We start from the raw sequence: 18,689 nt of genomic DNA, 5'->3' as shown, positions 1-18,689 counted from the left end.
TAACTACTCATCCTCCTGTATTTACTCTTCCCACTTCATCCATATCTTTCTGTCCCTGGTGAAATTACACACACCTAATGCATATGCTTCATGCATATTGCTTTCAGACTCCTCGATTTAGCAGCCAGCTAAGAAACTGACACATTGTTTTGAGATAACCATCTTCAGTCTCCAGAGAAAGGCTGATGCCCTAGGGTCTGCAAACATTACCTTTTGGATTTTAAACTTTTGTTTACAAAAGTAAGGGGGGAAGAAGGTATCAAAAAATAAAAGGTATCTATATGTTTGCATCAAAATTGGCAAGCTCAGAGTTGTGGGGCTACTGACCTTTTTGTGTAATCCTGTCATTTAAGGGATGTTAATTGGCCCAATGTTAAGATTCTAGGGTAGAAAGTGTCACTTTCTCACTGGGCTTGGTGCAGAATGGCACAACTACCATGTGGACAGGCTGGAGACTTGGTGTACTGAAATCTTCTTCAAAGAATGCCTTTAAAGTACCATGTTAAGCATATTAGAGATGTACACTATGCTGAAATTCCATTGCACTGCATATCTGAGGCATATTTGTGAAGTCGCAAGCTCTCTGGCCAACCCCAAACATTTTGTGACAATTGGCTTCAAGTATGTCCTTCTTCTGAGGCTATTCTTTGCAGCAAAGGAAAGTGAAAATCAGTGTTTTCTAAAAAGCTACCTCCTTTCCTAGCAGAAGGAACACTGGTCTAGAAAACTGATTGGAACATAATTTTAATTCAGCTGGGGTAATTCCTCTTTCAAATCAGCTTTCTAATGTCTTAAGACAGTATGCTCTGCTTGTGCCTCTGCTGGATTTGACATTTTGTCACCTGAAGTTAGTTACTTGGACATTCTGCTGCAAGTTACTGCAGGAAGGGCAGGCCACGACTTTTGTTCTTCTGAGTTTAAATCTGCTCAACAGTAGCGAGAGAGATTAACGAAAGAATCACTGTGTGTACCTGATTACTAGTATATAAAACAATCGATCTACTGAGATAATGGGGCACACAGACAGAAATCAAGCAATGATAACTGTGTCTTCTAGCACCCAATTTGTCATGCAGGTGTCACTTGCATCCAAGTTTTTACCATGTGTATACTGGTGGATAGGATTTTCTTCCTGTTCATGCCATGTTATACTGATGCTGTCAAAATATTCTTCAAAAAACCGTAATTCATTAGTCCCAGTTTCTTCAAAAATGCTCAGAAGCAAGAATACCTGTTAGGAGTATTATGTCAGGGAGCAACCCCTAAATCTGATGGCAGAATCCTATTCTAACTGTAGCTTACAACAAATATAAATGGTTTGGGGTGTCATAACATTCTGAGACCTTCAATGGCACAAAAGACATCTAGGTGTCTGACACTATTTGTGCCTATTAGGTTTTTCTATAAATGTCATCACTAGAAAGAAACCAGGGAAAAAAGCTTCCTGTTCATATAGGCACTTGTGAGCAGTGCAATCAGTACGAGCTTGAAACAACAAAAAATTCATTAAGACTTCATCTTCTCCATTCTTCTTCTGTAATATCCAGCCTTACACACAAAACCTACATTAACAGAACATCACTGTGGTTGCAAATTCAAGTACACAAAGTTAGGAAATGACAACTAAATTCTCATGCAAACAGAATCTGATACCCCTTCTTTTCAGATTATGATACAATTCCAAGTTACATGATCACAGAATGATTTTATTTGATGTGCAAAAAGGTCAGGTGCAGACTTCAGGGCACTCTTTAGTATCCTCATCTCTCTTAGCAACCTCTGATTTCTTCATACAGACAATCCTGGTATTCACCTTGTATTCCTACTCCCTATCAAACCTCTTTTGTTCTCTTTCTGTCTCCTGTGGAAGAAATAAACTCACCATTGTTAATTTCACAGTATCCATCGCTACTTGGGCTTGAGTAGAGAGGTAACCAGCTTAGAAAAAACTCAGTTTTGCTCCTGCAGTGGTGGATAGAAAAGAAGAAGAAGAAAATTTAAAAAAACCCACAACTGCTCTCAGGGATCAGCAGACGCAAAGCTTGGTAACAATTCAAAGGAGAGTGAGCTTTGTCAGTTGCTGTGTTAGACTAGTCAAGGAAGAAGAAGAGGTCTGAGCTCACTTTATGGGTGTACATTCTCTAAGGCTGCAGCTCTTCCCTTTTATCAATTCTCTACTAAGCATATATGGATTTTTAAAGGCTTACATAAGTAAAATACTTTTTTTTTTTTTTTTTTTTTTTTTATGCTTACACATTGGTAGCATTGTTCCCCAGGAGAATTCTGAGAGGATTTTGAGGCTCCAATTGCTGATGACCCAGTAATATGTGGCCTACCTCTCAAACTTATCATAGATTATGCTGCAGAAAGACGACTTGCAGTTAGTCCTCCCTTTCAATGAGCTAACTGATAAAGACAGGGTACAACTCCTGTATTACAGCCTATTAATTGCCATAGCAAAGCTACCACTATTTGGCTTGAAGCCCATTCTCAAGAAGTGGTATCTTTTTCACCTTGGTCTGGGAGAAGGTAAGGAAATACAGTACCTCCTGCTGCTGATCACTTGGTTGGCTGCATCTATTTTCTGATTGGTTATGTTGAGTAGAAGAAGGTGGGAAAAAGTTTCAAATAACCATTGGCATCAAGCCTGGTACTGGAAAAATCTCTACAGCTTTTCCCTCTCATTGGAACTACTGTAATATCAAGCTGGCATAGAAAACAGTAAGACAGCACACTTGAAAATATTGTCAGCACGGGCAAAGGGCACCACGTCAGTATAATTTCCGATTCCAGCACTGAGATCTTTTATGTTGGTGGGACAAGTGATGTTTAAAATATTTTTCCCTCTCCATAGATGAAATTCTTTTAACTGACTTACACACATGCTGATTTCATTGGAAACTGTGCTTGGTCTGGTCATTTCCTTTAGGTGCTGCAGGAACTGAATTCTGATGTCATTCATGATAGCAAAAGCTTATTCCTTTCCTCAGTTACACAATCTGATACAGACTGCAATTTTAGAATAAGTAGCCATGCCAGCAATGGTGTGGCTGCCAAGCTCAGAAATGCAAGTACCCACACAGAGTGTAAAGAATCTATTGTATTGGTTGAGGTTTTTTGTATTTGTTGCTGGATTACTTCAGTGTCACCTTCAGACTTGAAGGACTGTCCTTTTTCTGGGTACGGCCTTGTCTGCTTGGCCTCTAGTATGTCTGACAGCTTTAGTTTCACCTAAGAATCAATGGAAAAAAAACCCTACTGGGTCAAGATAGTCTAAATCACAGAATACTGAAGCGTTAAAGTACTTCTCTGAAAAAGAGGTGTTTAATGTTGACAGGTTCATTGGCACTAGTATTGGTCTTGCCTTGTTGCTTGACCCTAGCATCAACTTCCCTGTAACTGCCGTTGAGACAGACCGAGGAAGATTATCTTTTTGTTACTGACAGTTTCACAGCTGAGATAGGGTGACCTTTCCTATTCTTTTGCCAACATAGCAAGTCCAGATCATAGCTCACAACTTCTCAAATGCCAGCAAGAACACAGAAACTTTCTTTAGCATTGACAGTCTTGGCCAGATTGCTGGGTGCAGCTCACAGTCACATCTCAGCCGTGGCAAAGGCACAATTTAGTTTACTCACAGTATACTTCTGAGATACACAACCACTTGTGGTCACTAAATGAGTTCGTGTTTACATGGTTGGCTGTTCGCACTGTGGTCCCTGTTTACATTGAGAAGCATGTACATATATTTCCATTGTGCTTTTGTCTGACAAGGACACGAAAGTAGACTTTCTTCTGTCAAAATTTTTAAACTGCCAGAAAATATTCATATTGGGCAGTCTTATTGTTGTGATGACCAAAAAGCAAATAAGCCTGAGTCATTAGGTGGGATCTGGATTTTATTTTACCCTCCCTTCATTGGACAGTAGCAGCTATAATGCATTTCTGCTTTCTGGAGAAATCCTTTAGGATATGCTTAAAAGAACAGACCGCATTGGGAAAAAAATATGGAAGTTCTAGGATCTGACTGATGATTACAGTAATTTATTTTTGACCGAAAATATTCCTATTCACTCATCAGGTAGTGATTCTTACAAGTAAGTTTGGGGTACTTTCCTTCCCCACAGTGCCTATTTTTTAATTCAGGTATTTTTAAATACAGATTCTAAAGGCCTGACCATTGATACAAAACTTAAAATTATATTAACAAGTCTTGATACTGTGAACTTGTAAAAGGATCTATGTTTTTAGGATTCATCTCTCTGTTTTAATTTTGTTTACATTTCATATTTACTCTTAGTCCTGTATATATTTTCTTGGTCAGACTTAACAACAGCTTTAATATAAAATCAGCACAAATGTGATGAAGGCCAGACGGGTTACTACTGACACTCTGGCTGCCTAAGGAAGCAATCCAAGCTTTCACGTGGCACCTTCCAAACATGCCTAACCCTCAGAGTTAGGGACATCGGAGGTGACAGATGATGCTGGCCATAAAGGACATTGCCTGGATCACATGGGATTTGATGGACATCTTAACAGTGTTTACTCCATCATTGTTAGGCTTACTGTTGTTGGTTGTCTGACGAGGCTATTTGACTGTGGAAATAACTCATTTGTCACAGGTATTCTCCCAGTTCAAATAACTGGCAGTTATTCCTACTTTCTGGCAGCAACACTGTCAATTACTGAATGAGCCTTCCCACTCTCTTAAAGAAGACACAATTCTTCAACTACTGTAAGGCCAGTTTTCCTTCTAATTAGCATCCTGGCTCCAGGGAGGCCTGTATTGGTAACACTTTCAGAAGTTAATGAAGCTATTCTGAAAACAATTAAACCTTCCCTGTATAAGACAGGTGCTTCTAATTGGAAAGAAAAGGTCTTGTTTTGACCAGGTAGTGTATCCTCTTCTTCACCAGTGAAAGTTGTCCTTAGATGAATTAAAATTTAAATGTGTAAGGCTAAGAGAAGCGATAACATCTTGGGCTTTAATACTTCTAGAAAGCATAGCAGATATTAATTATACAGGTCTATAATTCATTTAAGGCTTTTCACAGTCTTACTTAGTGCTCATACTGCATGGCAGCAAATGGAGAATTGTAACAAAAGAAACAGAGTAACAAGAGAGAGACACTATATCCACTGTTTCTTTGGAAGTGAGGTGAAGCAGTCAAATAGAAACAATTACTAAAAAAAAAGAGCTTCGTCAAAGTGTGTGTGTATATGTACATATGTGTACATACATTTTTCCAGAATACAGATTGGGACATAAAGGAAATAAGTGCAGTTGCCTCACTGACTTCAACATACCTTCATTTGGTCTTAAAAATACCTGGGTCAATTTCACCTTCATAGATAGTAAGGTTTAAAATTACTTAAAAGTTTGTCCAATGTTGCTTTTCTTTGCCAGAAGATTCTGTAAAGAGATTGATACATGTTAATACAGCATAGATATACTACTGTACATTATCCATAATTTCACTGCAAACAGCATAGGTGTGAAGACTCATTTTGAAAAAAAAAAAAAAAAAGAAACTTCAAACACAGCACTTGTTTCTTTTTTAGGATTGCCATACTGAGAGCTCTGGAAACATTGGCATTGACTTCATGTGGCGTACGAAACAAAGTCTTTTCTGAGTTATACAAGTGATATTAGCAAAATAGTAATCAACTATTACTATAAATAGAAATACAGGATTGACTTAACCATGGTAGGTCCAAACTTAAAGAAGTACTATCAACCTGCAATCAGATTAGCTTGACAAAGTTAAAGTTGCACCATATTTATTCTGCATAACTTCACTAGTTTTTATAGTTTTAAAAGCACTGTTCCTTAAAAAAGCCTGACCAACCAACCAACCAACAAAAAAAACCCCCAACTATTCTCTAAATGACTGAGTCATAACAAATGGAAAGTAATTATTGGCAGCAATGAAAAAAATCCACAAAAAGTTCTGTCAAGAGATATAAAGTAAAAAAAAATATGAAAATACCCTTCAAGTTTTCTTTGATATAGGGCATAATACTAATACTGTAGTATGGATCTTTACCTTTTTGTGTCTAGAAGTACGACTGAATTCTGGGAGAAACCTAAACGAAAATCAAAATAAGTTAATGCAGAAGAATCAGTTTATTGTCTGAAATCTATTTTGGTATAAAAGAGAAATAATTTATGTTTTAACAACTCAATTTCCTTTGCATTCTGAAAGTTTTGGGCTTTCAAAATGCTTTCTAGTTATTTAAAGGCATTCAGTCTTTATTTTTTCCCCAGTTCCTAATATCTGGATTGTCCTCTGACTTTCTTGGGTTTTGTTGATTTTTCTTTTTTCTGTTACATGCACAGGAAAATTGCCATTACATTTTAATTTACTGCCCATTGTGGACAGCATATGTAACAGAGCTTCCATTTTACACTCAAGAACTGGGAACTTATTTTTCTGGAGCACATTAGAATTCACTTCTTTTCTGAAAGCCTTTTCCTACTACAAATGCTGTTAGGCAGCCTGTTCTGCAGTAGTCCTGCATGCACTACAGTGGCAGATGATAACAAGAATCTCAAGGGTTAGGACTCACTCCAGACTTTTGGTCTTGCTCTTCAAGCTCTGATAACAGTTGTGCAATCTAGCATCTAGAAGTTAAGAGTGGCAATTTATAAACAAAGACTGACAACTTTCTGTGTTGAAGTGGATCAGTTAACACAATCCAGCCAGCCGGCTAAATTAGATTTGAATTTCTGTTCCCCGTGAGAACACCTTGAATGGTTGATTTTATGAAAAGTAGCTATTTCATCAACTCCACACAAAAGCAGGTCATGGAGAATTTAGCTTTGCTCATGCATATCCCATGTGTTGGGTGTGACACAGAAGCATCAGCCTCACTACCATTTAAAATGGTGATTAAGCACAGGAGTGCATGTGGAGGAATGGGGACAGAACACCTTCCTGGAATTCAATAATGTTTTAGCTTCTTTTGCAGCTGGCACATAATGCTCTATTACAGTAGTAAAGCACTTTTCAGTCATCTCCTGAACAAAGCACTGTCTTTTTCCTCAAAAGACCTCATAGTGGTTGAATTCAGTCAGAACAATGAGGCAACTGTAAGAATGTAAAAAGGACTTCACTGGTGTTAAATGGGAGATTAACTTCACGCACTTCTATAAGTCTGAATAGTTGTGGGCCTTGTATCTCCCTTACTTGTAGAATGGTTATGTTGGAAATAATTTTGTTCTTTTCATCAAAACCCAGATAATCTGTGCTTGGGGGTCTTCTAAACAGACAATCCTATTTTACTTACTGATCTTCTGGTGTTGTGAATGTACATAACCTGTTGTGTGCTCTTACACCTTTATCCCTTGTTCCAATAAGGAAAAAACAAGACCAAATACTTGTATGATAATATTACATCAGTACAACTTGATCATGTAACACTACCTCAAAACTGACATATTCCTAATAAAAAAAAAGGTCTGGTTTACATTTTTTTTAGTAATAGGACTGTTAAAGCTTTGAGGTTTTCAACTTTATATAACTGTATCTACATTTTTTAAACTATATACTTGGCATTACTATAGGTTTTGATTTTTAGGGTTTTTTTAAAGTGTAAATAAACATCTCACTCCAGAACCTGTGTGGCTTCTGGAGAAATCTTCCTTCTGGCTGAATGAAACCTGAAGTGCAAATATTTGCATGTAATTTCTTCTACCTGTCTTTGGCATAAGGATCCTTCTGCATTGTTTGTTTAGCCTATGTCCAAAGCAATTGCCACTTCTTTCCAAGGACAAAGACTGATGGAGCTATTTCATGATGAATATGAAAAGATTACTTGCTTAAAAACACAGTTTCTGAAAAGCTATGTTCATAGGTTGTCACTCCTCCTGTCCCTGTTAGTTTTTGTAACCTAGTTGGTAATCATCCTTGGCTAAAGCCTCTGACAAATGCTGCTCTGGGTTTGGACAACTGTTGTCCATTTTGTGAGTAGGTCACCAACCTGATAGATGCAGAGCAATTTTAAGTAAGACATTTTGTATCAGTATGAAGTTTCATCATTTGTCATGTACAGTGGTATATTAGATAATCCCAATAACCCATGCTGCTTTTAAAACCTAAAAATTTTTGTCAGTGCTCTAACAGCAGATAAGAACATTAGGAACCTGCAGAAATAGTTCAATATTTTGTAGGATCAGGCAGTTTACTAGTTTTTAAGACATAGCATGAGACTAAAAAATGTGGAACTGCTGATAATTCCAGTAACAGGCAGTAGACAATCTGGTTTTATTAATAATGAAGCTGTATACACAATCTTTTTTCCTCCTCCATACATCCCCAGCAGTTCATTCATTCTGACTGTCACCAAAGCAGTTACAATCCTTCAATAAGTGCAAGAAAACATTATTACATGAAGGCTGATCCTTTAGCTTCACTCAGAATGAATATAATAAGTCACTTCAGTATAGCTCATTTCCGACTTCCATTTGCTCATGAAAATAACTAGCACAATAGAGACCGATCTTCATGTTACTGTAGCTTCCCCAGAAAATCATTCATAATAGAATTAAATTTTTTCACAGATATGCAGAGGGTCTTCCCCCCCCCAAAAAAAAAAAAAAAAATAAAAAAAAATAATGCTTTCCCGGTTGTCATAATATGTTCAAATTTGCAGTTAGTAACGCAGCTATCACTGGCATGTTCAACTTCACAATTTCCTTCAGTTCACCTGATAACCCTTTTGACTGAAGCATCAGCAAGTGGGCGCGGCTGGCAGCAGAGCACTAAGCTCGAAGGACCACTGCCTTCACCGAGCCTGGCAAATACTACCTTGCCATGAACAATCTGTTCCAGAGTTCACAATATTTTGGTACAGCATCCTGCAAAACGTAATTTCTGCCCACAACCAACAAAGCAGCTTCTGAGTAAGTTACAGCATTTAAGCAATTGGTGTAAAAAGAGATATTAGCATCTGTGGTACCTTTTACAGAACAACATTTTTCTCTTGAACTACTCCCCTATAGTTTTGGAAGAAGAAGCATGAAGTGCTGATTACCACTCCTGTTATTTCTACTTCTGATTATTTACATTGTTACTCGAAGCACGTGTATGCCTTCCTCCCTCTCCCATCCCAAGAACGGATCAATGCCGCTTGGAGTGGGACTGGACGCGCATTTGCTCCCCTCTAATTCCTGCCCTCCCCGCACTCCCCCCGGGCCCGGGGCGCCCCCTCCACCCACACACGCCATTTATCACGCGGTCCTCTCAGGGTGCCAATGTATCGCAACGATCCATTTTACACTGCTAATGAAGCGAAAGAAGACGATGAATAAAAATCCAAACAAACAAACAAAAAGAAAGCGTTCATGTTCGTTCTGTGCCCACGGGGAAAAAAAAAAAAAAAAAGGAAAAAGAAAACGCATTTATTACTGCACTTTCAGCAGCTACCAGCACGCAGGGAAACAACAGAGGGACACGCTCCTCTGCATTTAAGAGAATCACCGAGTCGTTCGTTTAGGCTGGAAAAGCTGCGGCCGGTGCCCATTTCTGACGCGTCACCGGTGGCACAAAGTTGGGTCTCCCACCGCCGAGCGCCCACGTCCGAGGGCTGCGGGCTCCTCGCACCACGACGGGCACCCCCGCCTCAGCCGGGCCCGGCCCCTCCCGCCCCCTCACTTACCACAGCGCGGGACGGCGCCTCAGGTGCGGCGCTCGGGACCGCCGTGGAGCGGGCGGGCGGCCGCCGACCGCAGAGCCGGCCCTCCCGGCACAGCCCGCTCCCGCCGGACGGGCTCGCTGCCCCCTCCGCCCGGGCCCAGGTGTAGCGGCCCGGGGCGCCGCGCTGCGCGGGCGGGCGGGCCGCGGTGACGGCCGCTGCTGGTTGGGCGCTCGGCGCCTGTCGCTGGGCGGCGTGTCAGCGGGCTTGGCTCCGCCTCGGCCCGCGCCTCCGCCCGCCCATGCACAGACATGACACAGACACACAGTCACTGCAGCTGCCGCTGAGCCCGGGGCAGAGCGGTGGCGGGCACCTCGCTCCCGGCACCCGCGGAACGGCAGCGGCGGCCGCCCTGGCGCCCGCCTCCGCCTCGGCCCGCTGGGCGCAGCGCCGGGCAGCCTCGGCCCCGAGACCCGCAGGGGGCAGCCTGGCACCGGGCGCCGGAGGGACCCGGCGGGGGAAGGCTGGCAGCGGGGAAGGGGCGGGAGGCAAGGAAGGAAGGAAGCAAGGAAGGAAGGGGAAGGGGGCAGCCTGGCACTCAGGCTCGGAGGCGGCCGCCGGGCACCGGTACAGAGCGAGCTCAGGAGGAGCGCGGCACCCAGCGGCCGCTGAGGCCAGGCCGGCAGCGGTAGCGGCCGCCGTGCCGGAGGGAGCCTCTCCGTGCTCGGCTCCGCGGTGCCGGTGACCTTCCCGGGGCTGCTTGCCGCCCGCCAGGCCGGGGCAGGGCCTCCTCTCCCCGCGGAGAGTGTGCACCAGGCCCCGGGGAGAGGGAGGCGGACAGGAGGCCGGGCCGGAATCCCCCGCCGCCCCCGGGTCCTGCTGGCCGCCGGCGGGGCCTGTGCGCCGCGCGGCTCGCCGCCGGGGAGAGGGGCGGGGGAAGGCGAGCGGGACGGCCGGACGGGGCCGGGCTGCACCTCAGGACAGCGCGAAGCCCGGAGCGGGCAGACCCCGAGGAGAGAGCTGGGCGGAGGAGGAGGCGGCAGCCACCTTGGCGGCGCATCCCGGGAAGAGCGGGGACCTCCCCGCCGCCCTCTTCCTCCCACCGTAAGCAGCTCTTCGTCCCCCGGAGAGTGGAGTCGCCGGTGCCGCCCCGGCTGGGACCTGCCGGCTGACACCTCCGGAGCGCCGGGCTGCGGGGACCGAGCTGGAGCTGCCCGCCGGGAGCGGAGGAGCGGGAAGGACCGCTTGCCCGCGCGGAAAGGCGGGCGCTGAGCGCCCGTCCCGGGAGCCCCCCGGGGGAGGTAAGTGCCTCGCCGGGTCGCTGCCGCTTTTAGAGGCGCGGGGCGGAGGAGGGCGAGAAACAATCGGTGAGTCTCTCCCTTCCAGCAGCTCGGGGGAGGGGGCCCGGGTCCGGCAGGGCTGGGCGGCGGGTTCGTCGCCTGGATTTTAATCGCCATCAGATCCGGAGTTGAAGTGTTCGGGCGGAGGCACGCGTGTCGCTGCCCTGGCGCGAAGGGGCACGTCTCCCCGCCGGGGGAGGCTGCCCCGCCTGGCTGCGCTCCGCTCCGCTCCCCTCGTGAGCCCGCACGGGCGCTCGCCGCCCCGGCGCCGCACGCCCCTGCCTGGGGCCGGCTGCGTTCCCGCCCCGCGCGGGGCCCGTCCGTGAGGCGGCGGGGGACGGGACCGCGTCCCGCCAAGTGCCGCCGGCCGCGCGGAGGAGTCCGGGGGAGCCGGAGGCCGGTGGGTGCTGCCGTGCGGGTGGGAGGCATCGCGCCGCGGGGCGTGAGCCCTGGGCCCGCCCGGCGCGGGGGGCAGCCGGCCCGAGCGGGACCTGGCCGCCGGCTCGGGGCGAGCCTGGAGTTTCGCGGGAACGCTGACGGGGAGGGGGGGGTTCCCCCCCCTCCAGCCTGCCCGGGAAGCTCTCCTGTGGGAAGGCATCTGCTATCACCGCCTGTCTGAGAATTGTGTTATTTAGATCGTTAATCCCTGCTCACCGCGGGGAGGGGGGGGGGGGGAGGTAGCTACTTGGAGCCCCTGTAGCAGAGGTGAAGTTTGGCGGTGCCTTATGTAACACTTCCCGGAGAGCTTCCCGGCTCTTGCGCTGTGCCCAGTCTTGTTTTTAGAAAGCAAGTGATTTCTCTTCTGTGTAGAGCATCAGAAAAGCGATCTTTATTTGTGTTTTCACCTGAGTACGGGGTCTACTGCTTTGTTCAACTTGGAACAGGGGTGCTGCCAGACAGCAAATAAAGCCTACTGTTTTCCAACGTGCGTTTTTTAAACTGAAAATTAGCCTGTGGAGACATCTGAATGGTTGTTACCTTTTTGTATATGTGTTTTTATAGCACTCTTAAAATTACTACAGAAAACATTCTCACAGCACTGATAGTCATTTACGTTTTCTGGAAGGTATGGATGCCAGGATGGAAATAACAATGAATCAAATGTCTTTTAAACATTGCTAGTTTTTTGTAATACAATTTCAGTGCTAGAAGGAACAGAAAGCGCCGGGCTAAACAAAGTACTGTGTTAAAACCAGACCTGGCAATTGCCAACAGGTCAGCACATTTTATTTAATGAAATCTTCTGGATACAGATTAATTTTCTTTGTACAACATTTTTTATTTATTTTACTTGTTCAGAAATAGAAACAGCAGGAAATCAGATAAATGGATCGAAAGGTTGCCTAGTTTCCCTGCAGTTTCTGTAAGTGGTTATGTCTTCTATTAAAAAAAACACAACCCAAACCCAAAAAACCAAAAGCTAGCCTCACACAAAAAGACAGGCTAGTGATTTGCCACATACACTTTAGACTCCTACTGCAAAGGTACGCTAGGGGGGACTAGTTTATTTTTGGTTTTTTCCCCTCCATTCAGTGGTCAAAATGCACAGACTATTGTAATAAGATCTGTAAAATTAAGGCTTTTTTCCCCCCTCAACTTTATAGAGGTTCATCATCGTGCTATAAGCTTAGGGGAAAAATCGCATGTATGAACTCAGGCAATGAGTTCAGGGCAGGGGGGGGATCTTCTGACAGAGGCATTCAGCTCCCTGCTGCAAATGGAGATAGGTTATCAGAGGTTAGTTTACTTACATGAACAGAACTATTTAACAGAAGAAAAACAACCCAAACATCCTCACTGTGTTCCATTTTTTTTTTTAAATGGAGAAATGACCAAGTTGGAACAGGTATCCCTAGGCTTCTTGAAAACTGCAATTTGCTGATAAGTATTCCAAGTTTGAAATGTGAAATTCTTATTGCTTAGGTGTCCTGTGACGGCTCTTGATCAGCAAGGCTGCAAGTCATGTAGAAGCTGCAGTAACTGCAGAGTCTCTGATGGATAATTGGATTGGTAGGTTGTTTTTGATTTATTTTTTTTGTGTCTTTTAGTTGTTCACTGTGGTAGAAGGTTCCTTTTCCTCCATCCTGTTGATACTTAATTCTCACAGTTTTTGATGTATGTTTTGTGTTACATCTTCCCTTTGAAGGTACATACCCCCTTCTCAGTTGCTGGTAAGGAAATCATAGTTTGGAGGTGTTTGGATGGCAGTATGTGGCAAGATACTTTTTTTAAAAAAAAATAATATCTGAAATATGCATGACTATTTCCCCCCTCTCTGTTTAGCTGACATAAAAAGATTGTAAGTTTTCTCAGGTTTGGAGAAATATACACTGGTTTTCTTTGAAGGAACACTGAAAATAGTATTACTAATGTATTGAATTCCCTGTGCTAGTTATTCAGTCTACAGGAATTCCTATGTCCAGTCCTCAGAAAGCCGAAGTACAGAGCAGTGGTGAATGACTGCATGTCTGAAACTTCAGTGTGTAGAACTTAGTATTAGCGAAAGTAGTATTCCTTCTAAATGAATTACTTTAGAAAACTGCTAAAACTAGGCATCTCCTGTGTGCACTTAAGTCACTGAAGTGTTCTAAATATAATGATTCTGAAGGAACAATCCTCCAAAGTATTACTTGTGTGACTATTTCTTGCTCAAATAGGGTTTTTGTTGTTGTGTGTGTTGTTTTTTGTTTGTTTGTTTTTTTACCTGGAATGAACCATCAGTTGTCAATAGACCCTTACTGGAATACTCTCCTCTGTCTGATTTCTTTTTTATATGTGTGCCTTTATAAAAGTAATCTTAAGAAAATACACACTTACACAAAACCAACAAAACCCAAGCCCTTTTGTCTGATGTTTATAAAGTCTAGTAATGGCTAAAATTCATAATCTGACCACAGAGTCTTTGCACTATATGCTAAACTTGGTCTATGTACAAACTCCTGTCATTGAAGTTGATGGGAGTGCTTGTTTAGATCCAAAACAGGGTTTTTTTGTTTGTTCTTTTTTAATTTTTCCTGGCTTTTGTGAAAGCCTATGTTAATGAACTCTTGCCAGCTTTGAAGACATTTCATCATCTGCATTAGAATAAATTAAAAACCCCAATTTAAAGATACGAGTTTCCTGGTGTATCATTTTTTCCTATATCCTGTGTGTGCTGATAACATTAAGATATAAAGACTTCCGGAGGATATAATGGCCAATGCTAGTTTACGGTTTGTTATTCTTCATGAGTTTTTCTCCATTCTTTCCAGAGTTAGCTGTATTGGTTATTTGCCTAGTTCTGTGGATAAAGAACTTTCTGAAAAGTAGATTTGTGTAAGGAAACATACGCACACGAGCACATGCACTATTTTTTTCCTCAGTTGTCTGGGTTTGGCTCATCTTTTTTTTTGAAATGAATGCTAGCTTTAAAAAAAAATCATTGTTCATTATCCCACACTTGGCTTAATTTAAGAACTAGAGTCAGAGCTACCATCAAGGAAGGCAATTTTAGTTTTCCTTTCTTTGATTTTTCATTAGATCACTAATTGTTCTCTTCCTTGTGGTATGCCCACCTGAATGTAAGGGTTAAGAAATGAGCTTTTTACGTTGTAGAGATTCATGAGTCTGGTGTCAGCTGGCTTGGTGTTTGAAGATCTGTCCTGTGTCTTGTCAAAGCTTGCTTAATGCGTGGCTGTAGAAGGGGAGTAGCACATATAAAACAGAATTTGCTGTGGGATTTGGTGGCTCAGAAATCAAGGAGAAAACTGCTAGAAAGGATTATCCTGGCCTTGGCACTGACTTTGAAGCAAAACTGCCAAGGCTGCAATCCTTAAGTGCCATCTGTGTCGGAATCAGAAGTAAACTCTGTAAAATAGTTCCATTACCTGTTTTAATTTGCAGATCAGAATAATGCTTACAGTAGTATCCACATCACTGTTCTTCCTGGGATATGGCTACTGTTGCCACAACAATGGTGTTAACTGGGTAAAAGCTATGTTTAAAATTGGTAAGAAGAACCCTAGCAATGTCTATCCAATGCTATAGCAAAAGGCCAGATCTAATCATGTAAGCATGATGATGGAGGAAGCTGGAAATCTCCGATGGTGCAGGCAGAATGCAGTCTTTCTCACAGATCTCCACATAAGATAGATATGCTTGAAAATAATGAAAAGAGATGGGTGGCTTTTTAAGGAGAGTTCTTACTTATGCCTCCAATCTTTTGACCAGTGCTATGAGGAGATAGATGCCACCACCACTTTACTCCCATGCATTTTTGAGTATTGATGAGTTGTTTCTGTTAACTCCATGTCCATACCAATTTTCTAACCTCAGGGATTAGTTGCCGATGTTGACCCAGACCCTTTTCATGCTCCCTGAGGGGCAGCTAGCCCCGGGTGACATGAATTAACAGCATCTGGCTTTACTGTTTTCCCCAGTGTCTGTAAGGATGATACAAATTGTAATGATTTTTGGTCTGCTGTTGTTTGGCAAAACTACAAGTAGCTTTCTTAAATCAGAAGGACGATGCCCATATCACTTTAAACCTGCTTTCACATTCTGGCACTGATAGACTTTTACAAGAAAAATTATGTTCAGCAAAAAAAAATAATCTTTTTAAGCATCCCCCTGCTTCCTTTACCAGAAATGTACTGCTTAGAAGTTCCAGGGATGTGGAGTTGTCTCTTTCAGTTGCAGCTTTCAATAGTTCCTCTGAAGTCTATCCTAGAATGTAATAAATATTACATGCAAAATGCCAGTTGTGTCATTAGCTTTTGGATTTTATCTTCTGGTAGGCATTTGACAGCTAAGACTTAGGACTAGGAGAAAATTAGAAAACTCCGTTACCGAGTAACCTTCATTTAAATACAGAGAAGAAGAATGAAGGATTTTGTTTTGGGGGGGAGGAAGAGGACAGGAAGGGCAGAGAAAGGAAAGAAAGCAATTGTGAAACTTTATTTTCTAAATATGAAACTCTTTGTTTTCTTAAAATTTTCAGATGGACTTTTATACCTGTTTGGGGACTTGGGAATGAATTTGTCTGTTTGGAGAAAAAAAATGCTTCTCATCCTGGAATAAAAAGTGTTATTGAATGGTGAAATGGGGGGAGCAAGAAGAATTGTGAACTGTGCAAATGAGTTGAATTTTCCAGCTGATAGACTTCTCAACCCAGCTCCTCCTAGCTAGGTTTCACTTTCTTCCTTTCTGACTCCCCAGCTGTGTCCCTGAACCTCGGTTGCCTCAGTTCTAAATTCCGTTGGTGATTGTTTTCCCTTCTTTCTTCAGTTAATGCTGCTGCTAATTAATACTGCAAATGGAATTTTATGTTCAGAAATTACTGGACTTCAATTTTTGAGTCTACTTAATTCAGTATTTTTCAGGCTGAAGGTACTAGAAAGGTGTATGCCACTGGACAGAAATAAGAAATGAAAACCAATTGTTTGAGCATTATTAAATCCTCAAATATATGTTCTTTAGCTCATGTTGTTCTTAAGAATATTAGCTTTCATTTGTTTTCTAACACAAGTGAGTCCTAGGTTTCCTGTGTGTTTTTTGTTTTTTTTTTTTTTTGCAGTTGGGTTCTGTATTTCTGTGGTCTTGTCTTTTTTCAGTCCTAAGACTGGTTCTAGAGTGTTACTCAGAATTAAACACAGGGAGGTTATCATTCATGTAAGACAAGTCTCCTAAGGTAAAATACTGGCTGGTGTGCTTGAGAATACTTAAATAAGATAAAGACTATTTCTACTGCTTTAAAAGGGTACAATTGTCTGTATTTTTGGATTCTTCAGTGTTGAGTGTACTGTATAATTAGATGCTGTTTTATCAAAGTACAGAATTGGAACATTGAAGAATGAGGTCCCTGCAAAGGTGGACATTTTCTGGTTTTGTTATTGGAATACTTTATAACTTATGTCCTTGATCTTGGTTTTCCAGAGCTCTTTAATATCAACCACATTTATGAGAAATCTGTTCCTCTTCAGTGACTCTTCCAAGTAGTTGAAATTGATGGTGATGTTGTCGTAAACAATTTTTAGTACTAAGAAAGTTGTACATTGACATTAACTTCCACAAAGCAAAAAATGATCAGTTTAGAGAAATGGTAGAAGCTTTTAGTATGGGATGTCTTCCTTCATTGAAATTTATGTTGACAAAATGCAGGATGCTACAAATGGAGAAAGAGGGGAAAAATTCAGTATGAATATTGAGTCCACTGGAAGATAGGACCCATTAGTGGCTAAAGAAAACCATTTCGTGATGGGCAAGAAGGGGAGAGTTTTGAAATTGATGTTGTTGATTTTATACCAAGTTTTTCAGACTACTGTCCAGAATGCAACCAAACCAGTAATTTGGTCTATACTGTTACTTCAGAGAGCAGTAATAAAATGTACAAGCTGAGAACATTTGAGATGCAACTGTCTTCAACTCATTGTCCAGCAATGGTCTTGCAGTTTAATGCAAGTCATGCATTTAACATGACTTCAAGAAAAAAAAGTGTATACAAGTATAAATTCACTTCTTTCCATAGTCGCTCTCAGACCTCAGGTGTGAAGCAGAGAGTATAACAGCAGTGGCTTAAGTTACATTTCCTTCCAAACACGGCAGCCTGCCTCCCTTTTTTCTTGTTTTCACTATAATGCTAGTGCAGCTTAAAGGCTGCTAGATTAAAATAGTGGCTTCTAGCGAACTTACAGGGTCATTCAAACTCACATTGTTAAACTAGTGATGCCACTCCTTCATCATTGGAACACCTCCTTTCCATATGAAGGTGTTTGTTTGAGGATGATTCCTCTGTGGCCAAAATCAGATTACGTTCCTGCTGGATGATGGAGAACCACGCACAGTACTGCCTTGCAATGTGTTTATCACACTGGGATTTACAGCTCTCTAGTTGGTACCCAGAGCCTTGCCCCTTGTTTTTGCATGCCCCACTGGGGCAGCTGAACATAAAATCTCAACTTGTTCATACTGCCAGTGGCCACTGCTCTCACACCAGTGCTCGCACCTGGCACCTGAGGTATATTGAACTGTATCATTGCATGTAAAAAGGGGTAGATTTTCTCGACCCCTAGTGTTTGATCTGTCTGTCAGCACCCCAGGAAAGCAAAGACCCTTGTGCCTGACCAGTTTGTCAGCGTCCTGTTAATGGGGATCCTTCACTGAATAATCCTGCTGGATCGGACGGCGGTTCGACTGACTTGTTCAGGGAAGCACACCAACAGCGTAAGGGGGGCCCCTCAGCAGTTCTACCCACTTTTATTAGGATATGTTACCAGCAGCTGGTGACTGCTAGTGTCCATGAAGGGCTAACAGTTTACAGAATAACACTCTTTACTGATACAAAATCATGAAAAATTAAGGTTTGTGATTGCAGCTTGTAGGGACTGTCTGCAAAACTAAGCTTGAAGTGATATACAACCAAACTATAATCATAAATAACAGCTAGTGTGAGTTAGTTATTTAGCACACATAAAGTTCTTACCCAGTAGGCATCCCTATGGGGGGAGAAGACAGGTTTGGCCTCTCAACTGATCCCAGAAGTTACGATGGAGTCTTCCCTAACTTCTCCCCTCATTCATTCACTTTTATACTTTTCTTTACTCTCAGGTGGAGCTTGAGTGACTCTAGTCATACATTCTTTTATTATAGATTGGTATAAAATTCTCTTGCTTCTCATTTAAAGATATAGCCAATAAAAAATATAAAGTACATGCTTGGTGAGGGGTGGTTGTA

The 18,689-nt window shown here is 42.7% G+C and overlaps 2 protein-coding genes across 6 annotated transcripts in view; one reads left to right on the top strand and one right to left on the bottom strand.

Moving 5' to 3' along the window:
• Positions 1–1,519: 1,519 nt before the first annotated feature.
• On the bottom strand, positions 1,520–11,408 carry LOC308065568 (uncharacterized protein; the record flags this gene model as incomplete). Its single annotated transcript, XM_080391623.1, has 4 exons — positions 1,520–1,962; positions 5,311–5,416; positions 6,051–6,090; positions 9,664–11,408. 3 exons carry the CDS (start codon positions 11,406–11,408, stop codon positions 5,372–5,374), a joined length of 1,830 nt encoding a protein of 609 aa, XP_080247749.1. The 3' UTR covers positions 1,520–1,962; positions 5,311–5,371.
• The window catches only part of LARGE1 (LARGE xylosyl- and glucuronyltransferase 1), a 287,229-nt gene continuing 278,498 nt past the window's right edge, over positions 9,959–18,689 (top strand). For 2 of the 5 annotated variants that reach the window (XR_013929088.1, XM_080393308.1), the window contains exons 1-2: positions 9,959–10,940; positions 12,903–12,989. The gene's annotated coding sequence lies outside the window, so the exon portion shown is untranslated. Of the gene's footprint in view, positions 10,941–10,980; positions 12,994–18,689 lie in introns of those variants that run through there. The other 3 variants (XM_080393310.1, XM_080393311.1, XM_080393309.1) reach the window with 3 other exon arrangements.

Source organism: Falco punctatus (assembly GCF_963210335.1).
Source record: "Falco punctatus genome assembly, chromosome: 6".
Lineage (NCBI taxonomy): Eukaryota > Metazoa > Chordata > Aves > Falconiformes > Falconidae > Falco > Falco punctatus.
Note: the sequence above shows the minus strand (reverse complement) of the source record. Positions and strands in the feature narration are given on the sequence as shown.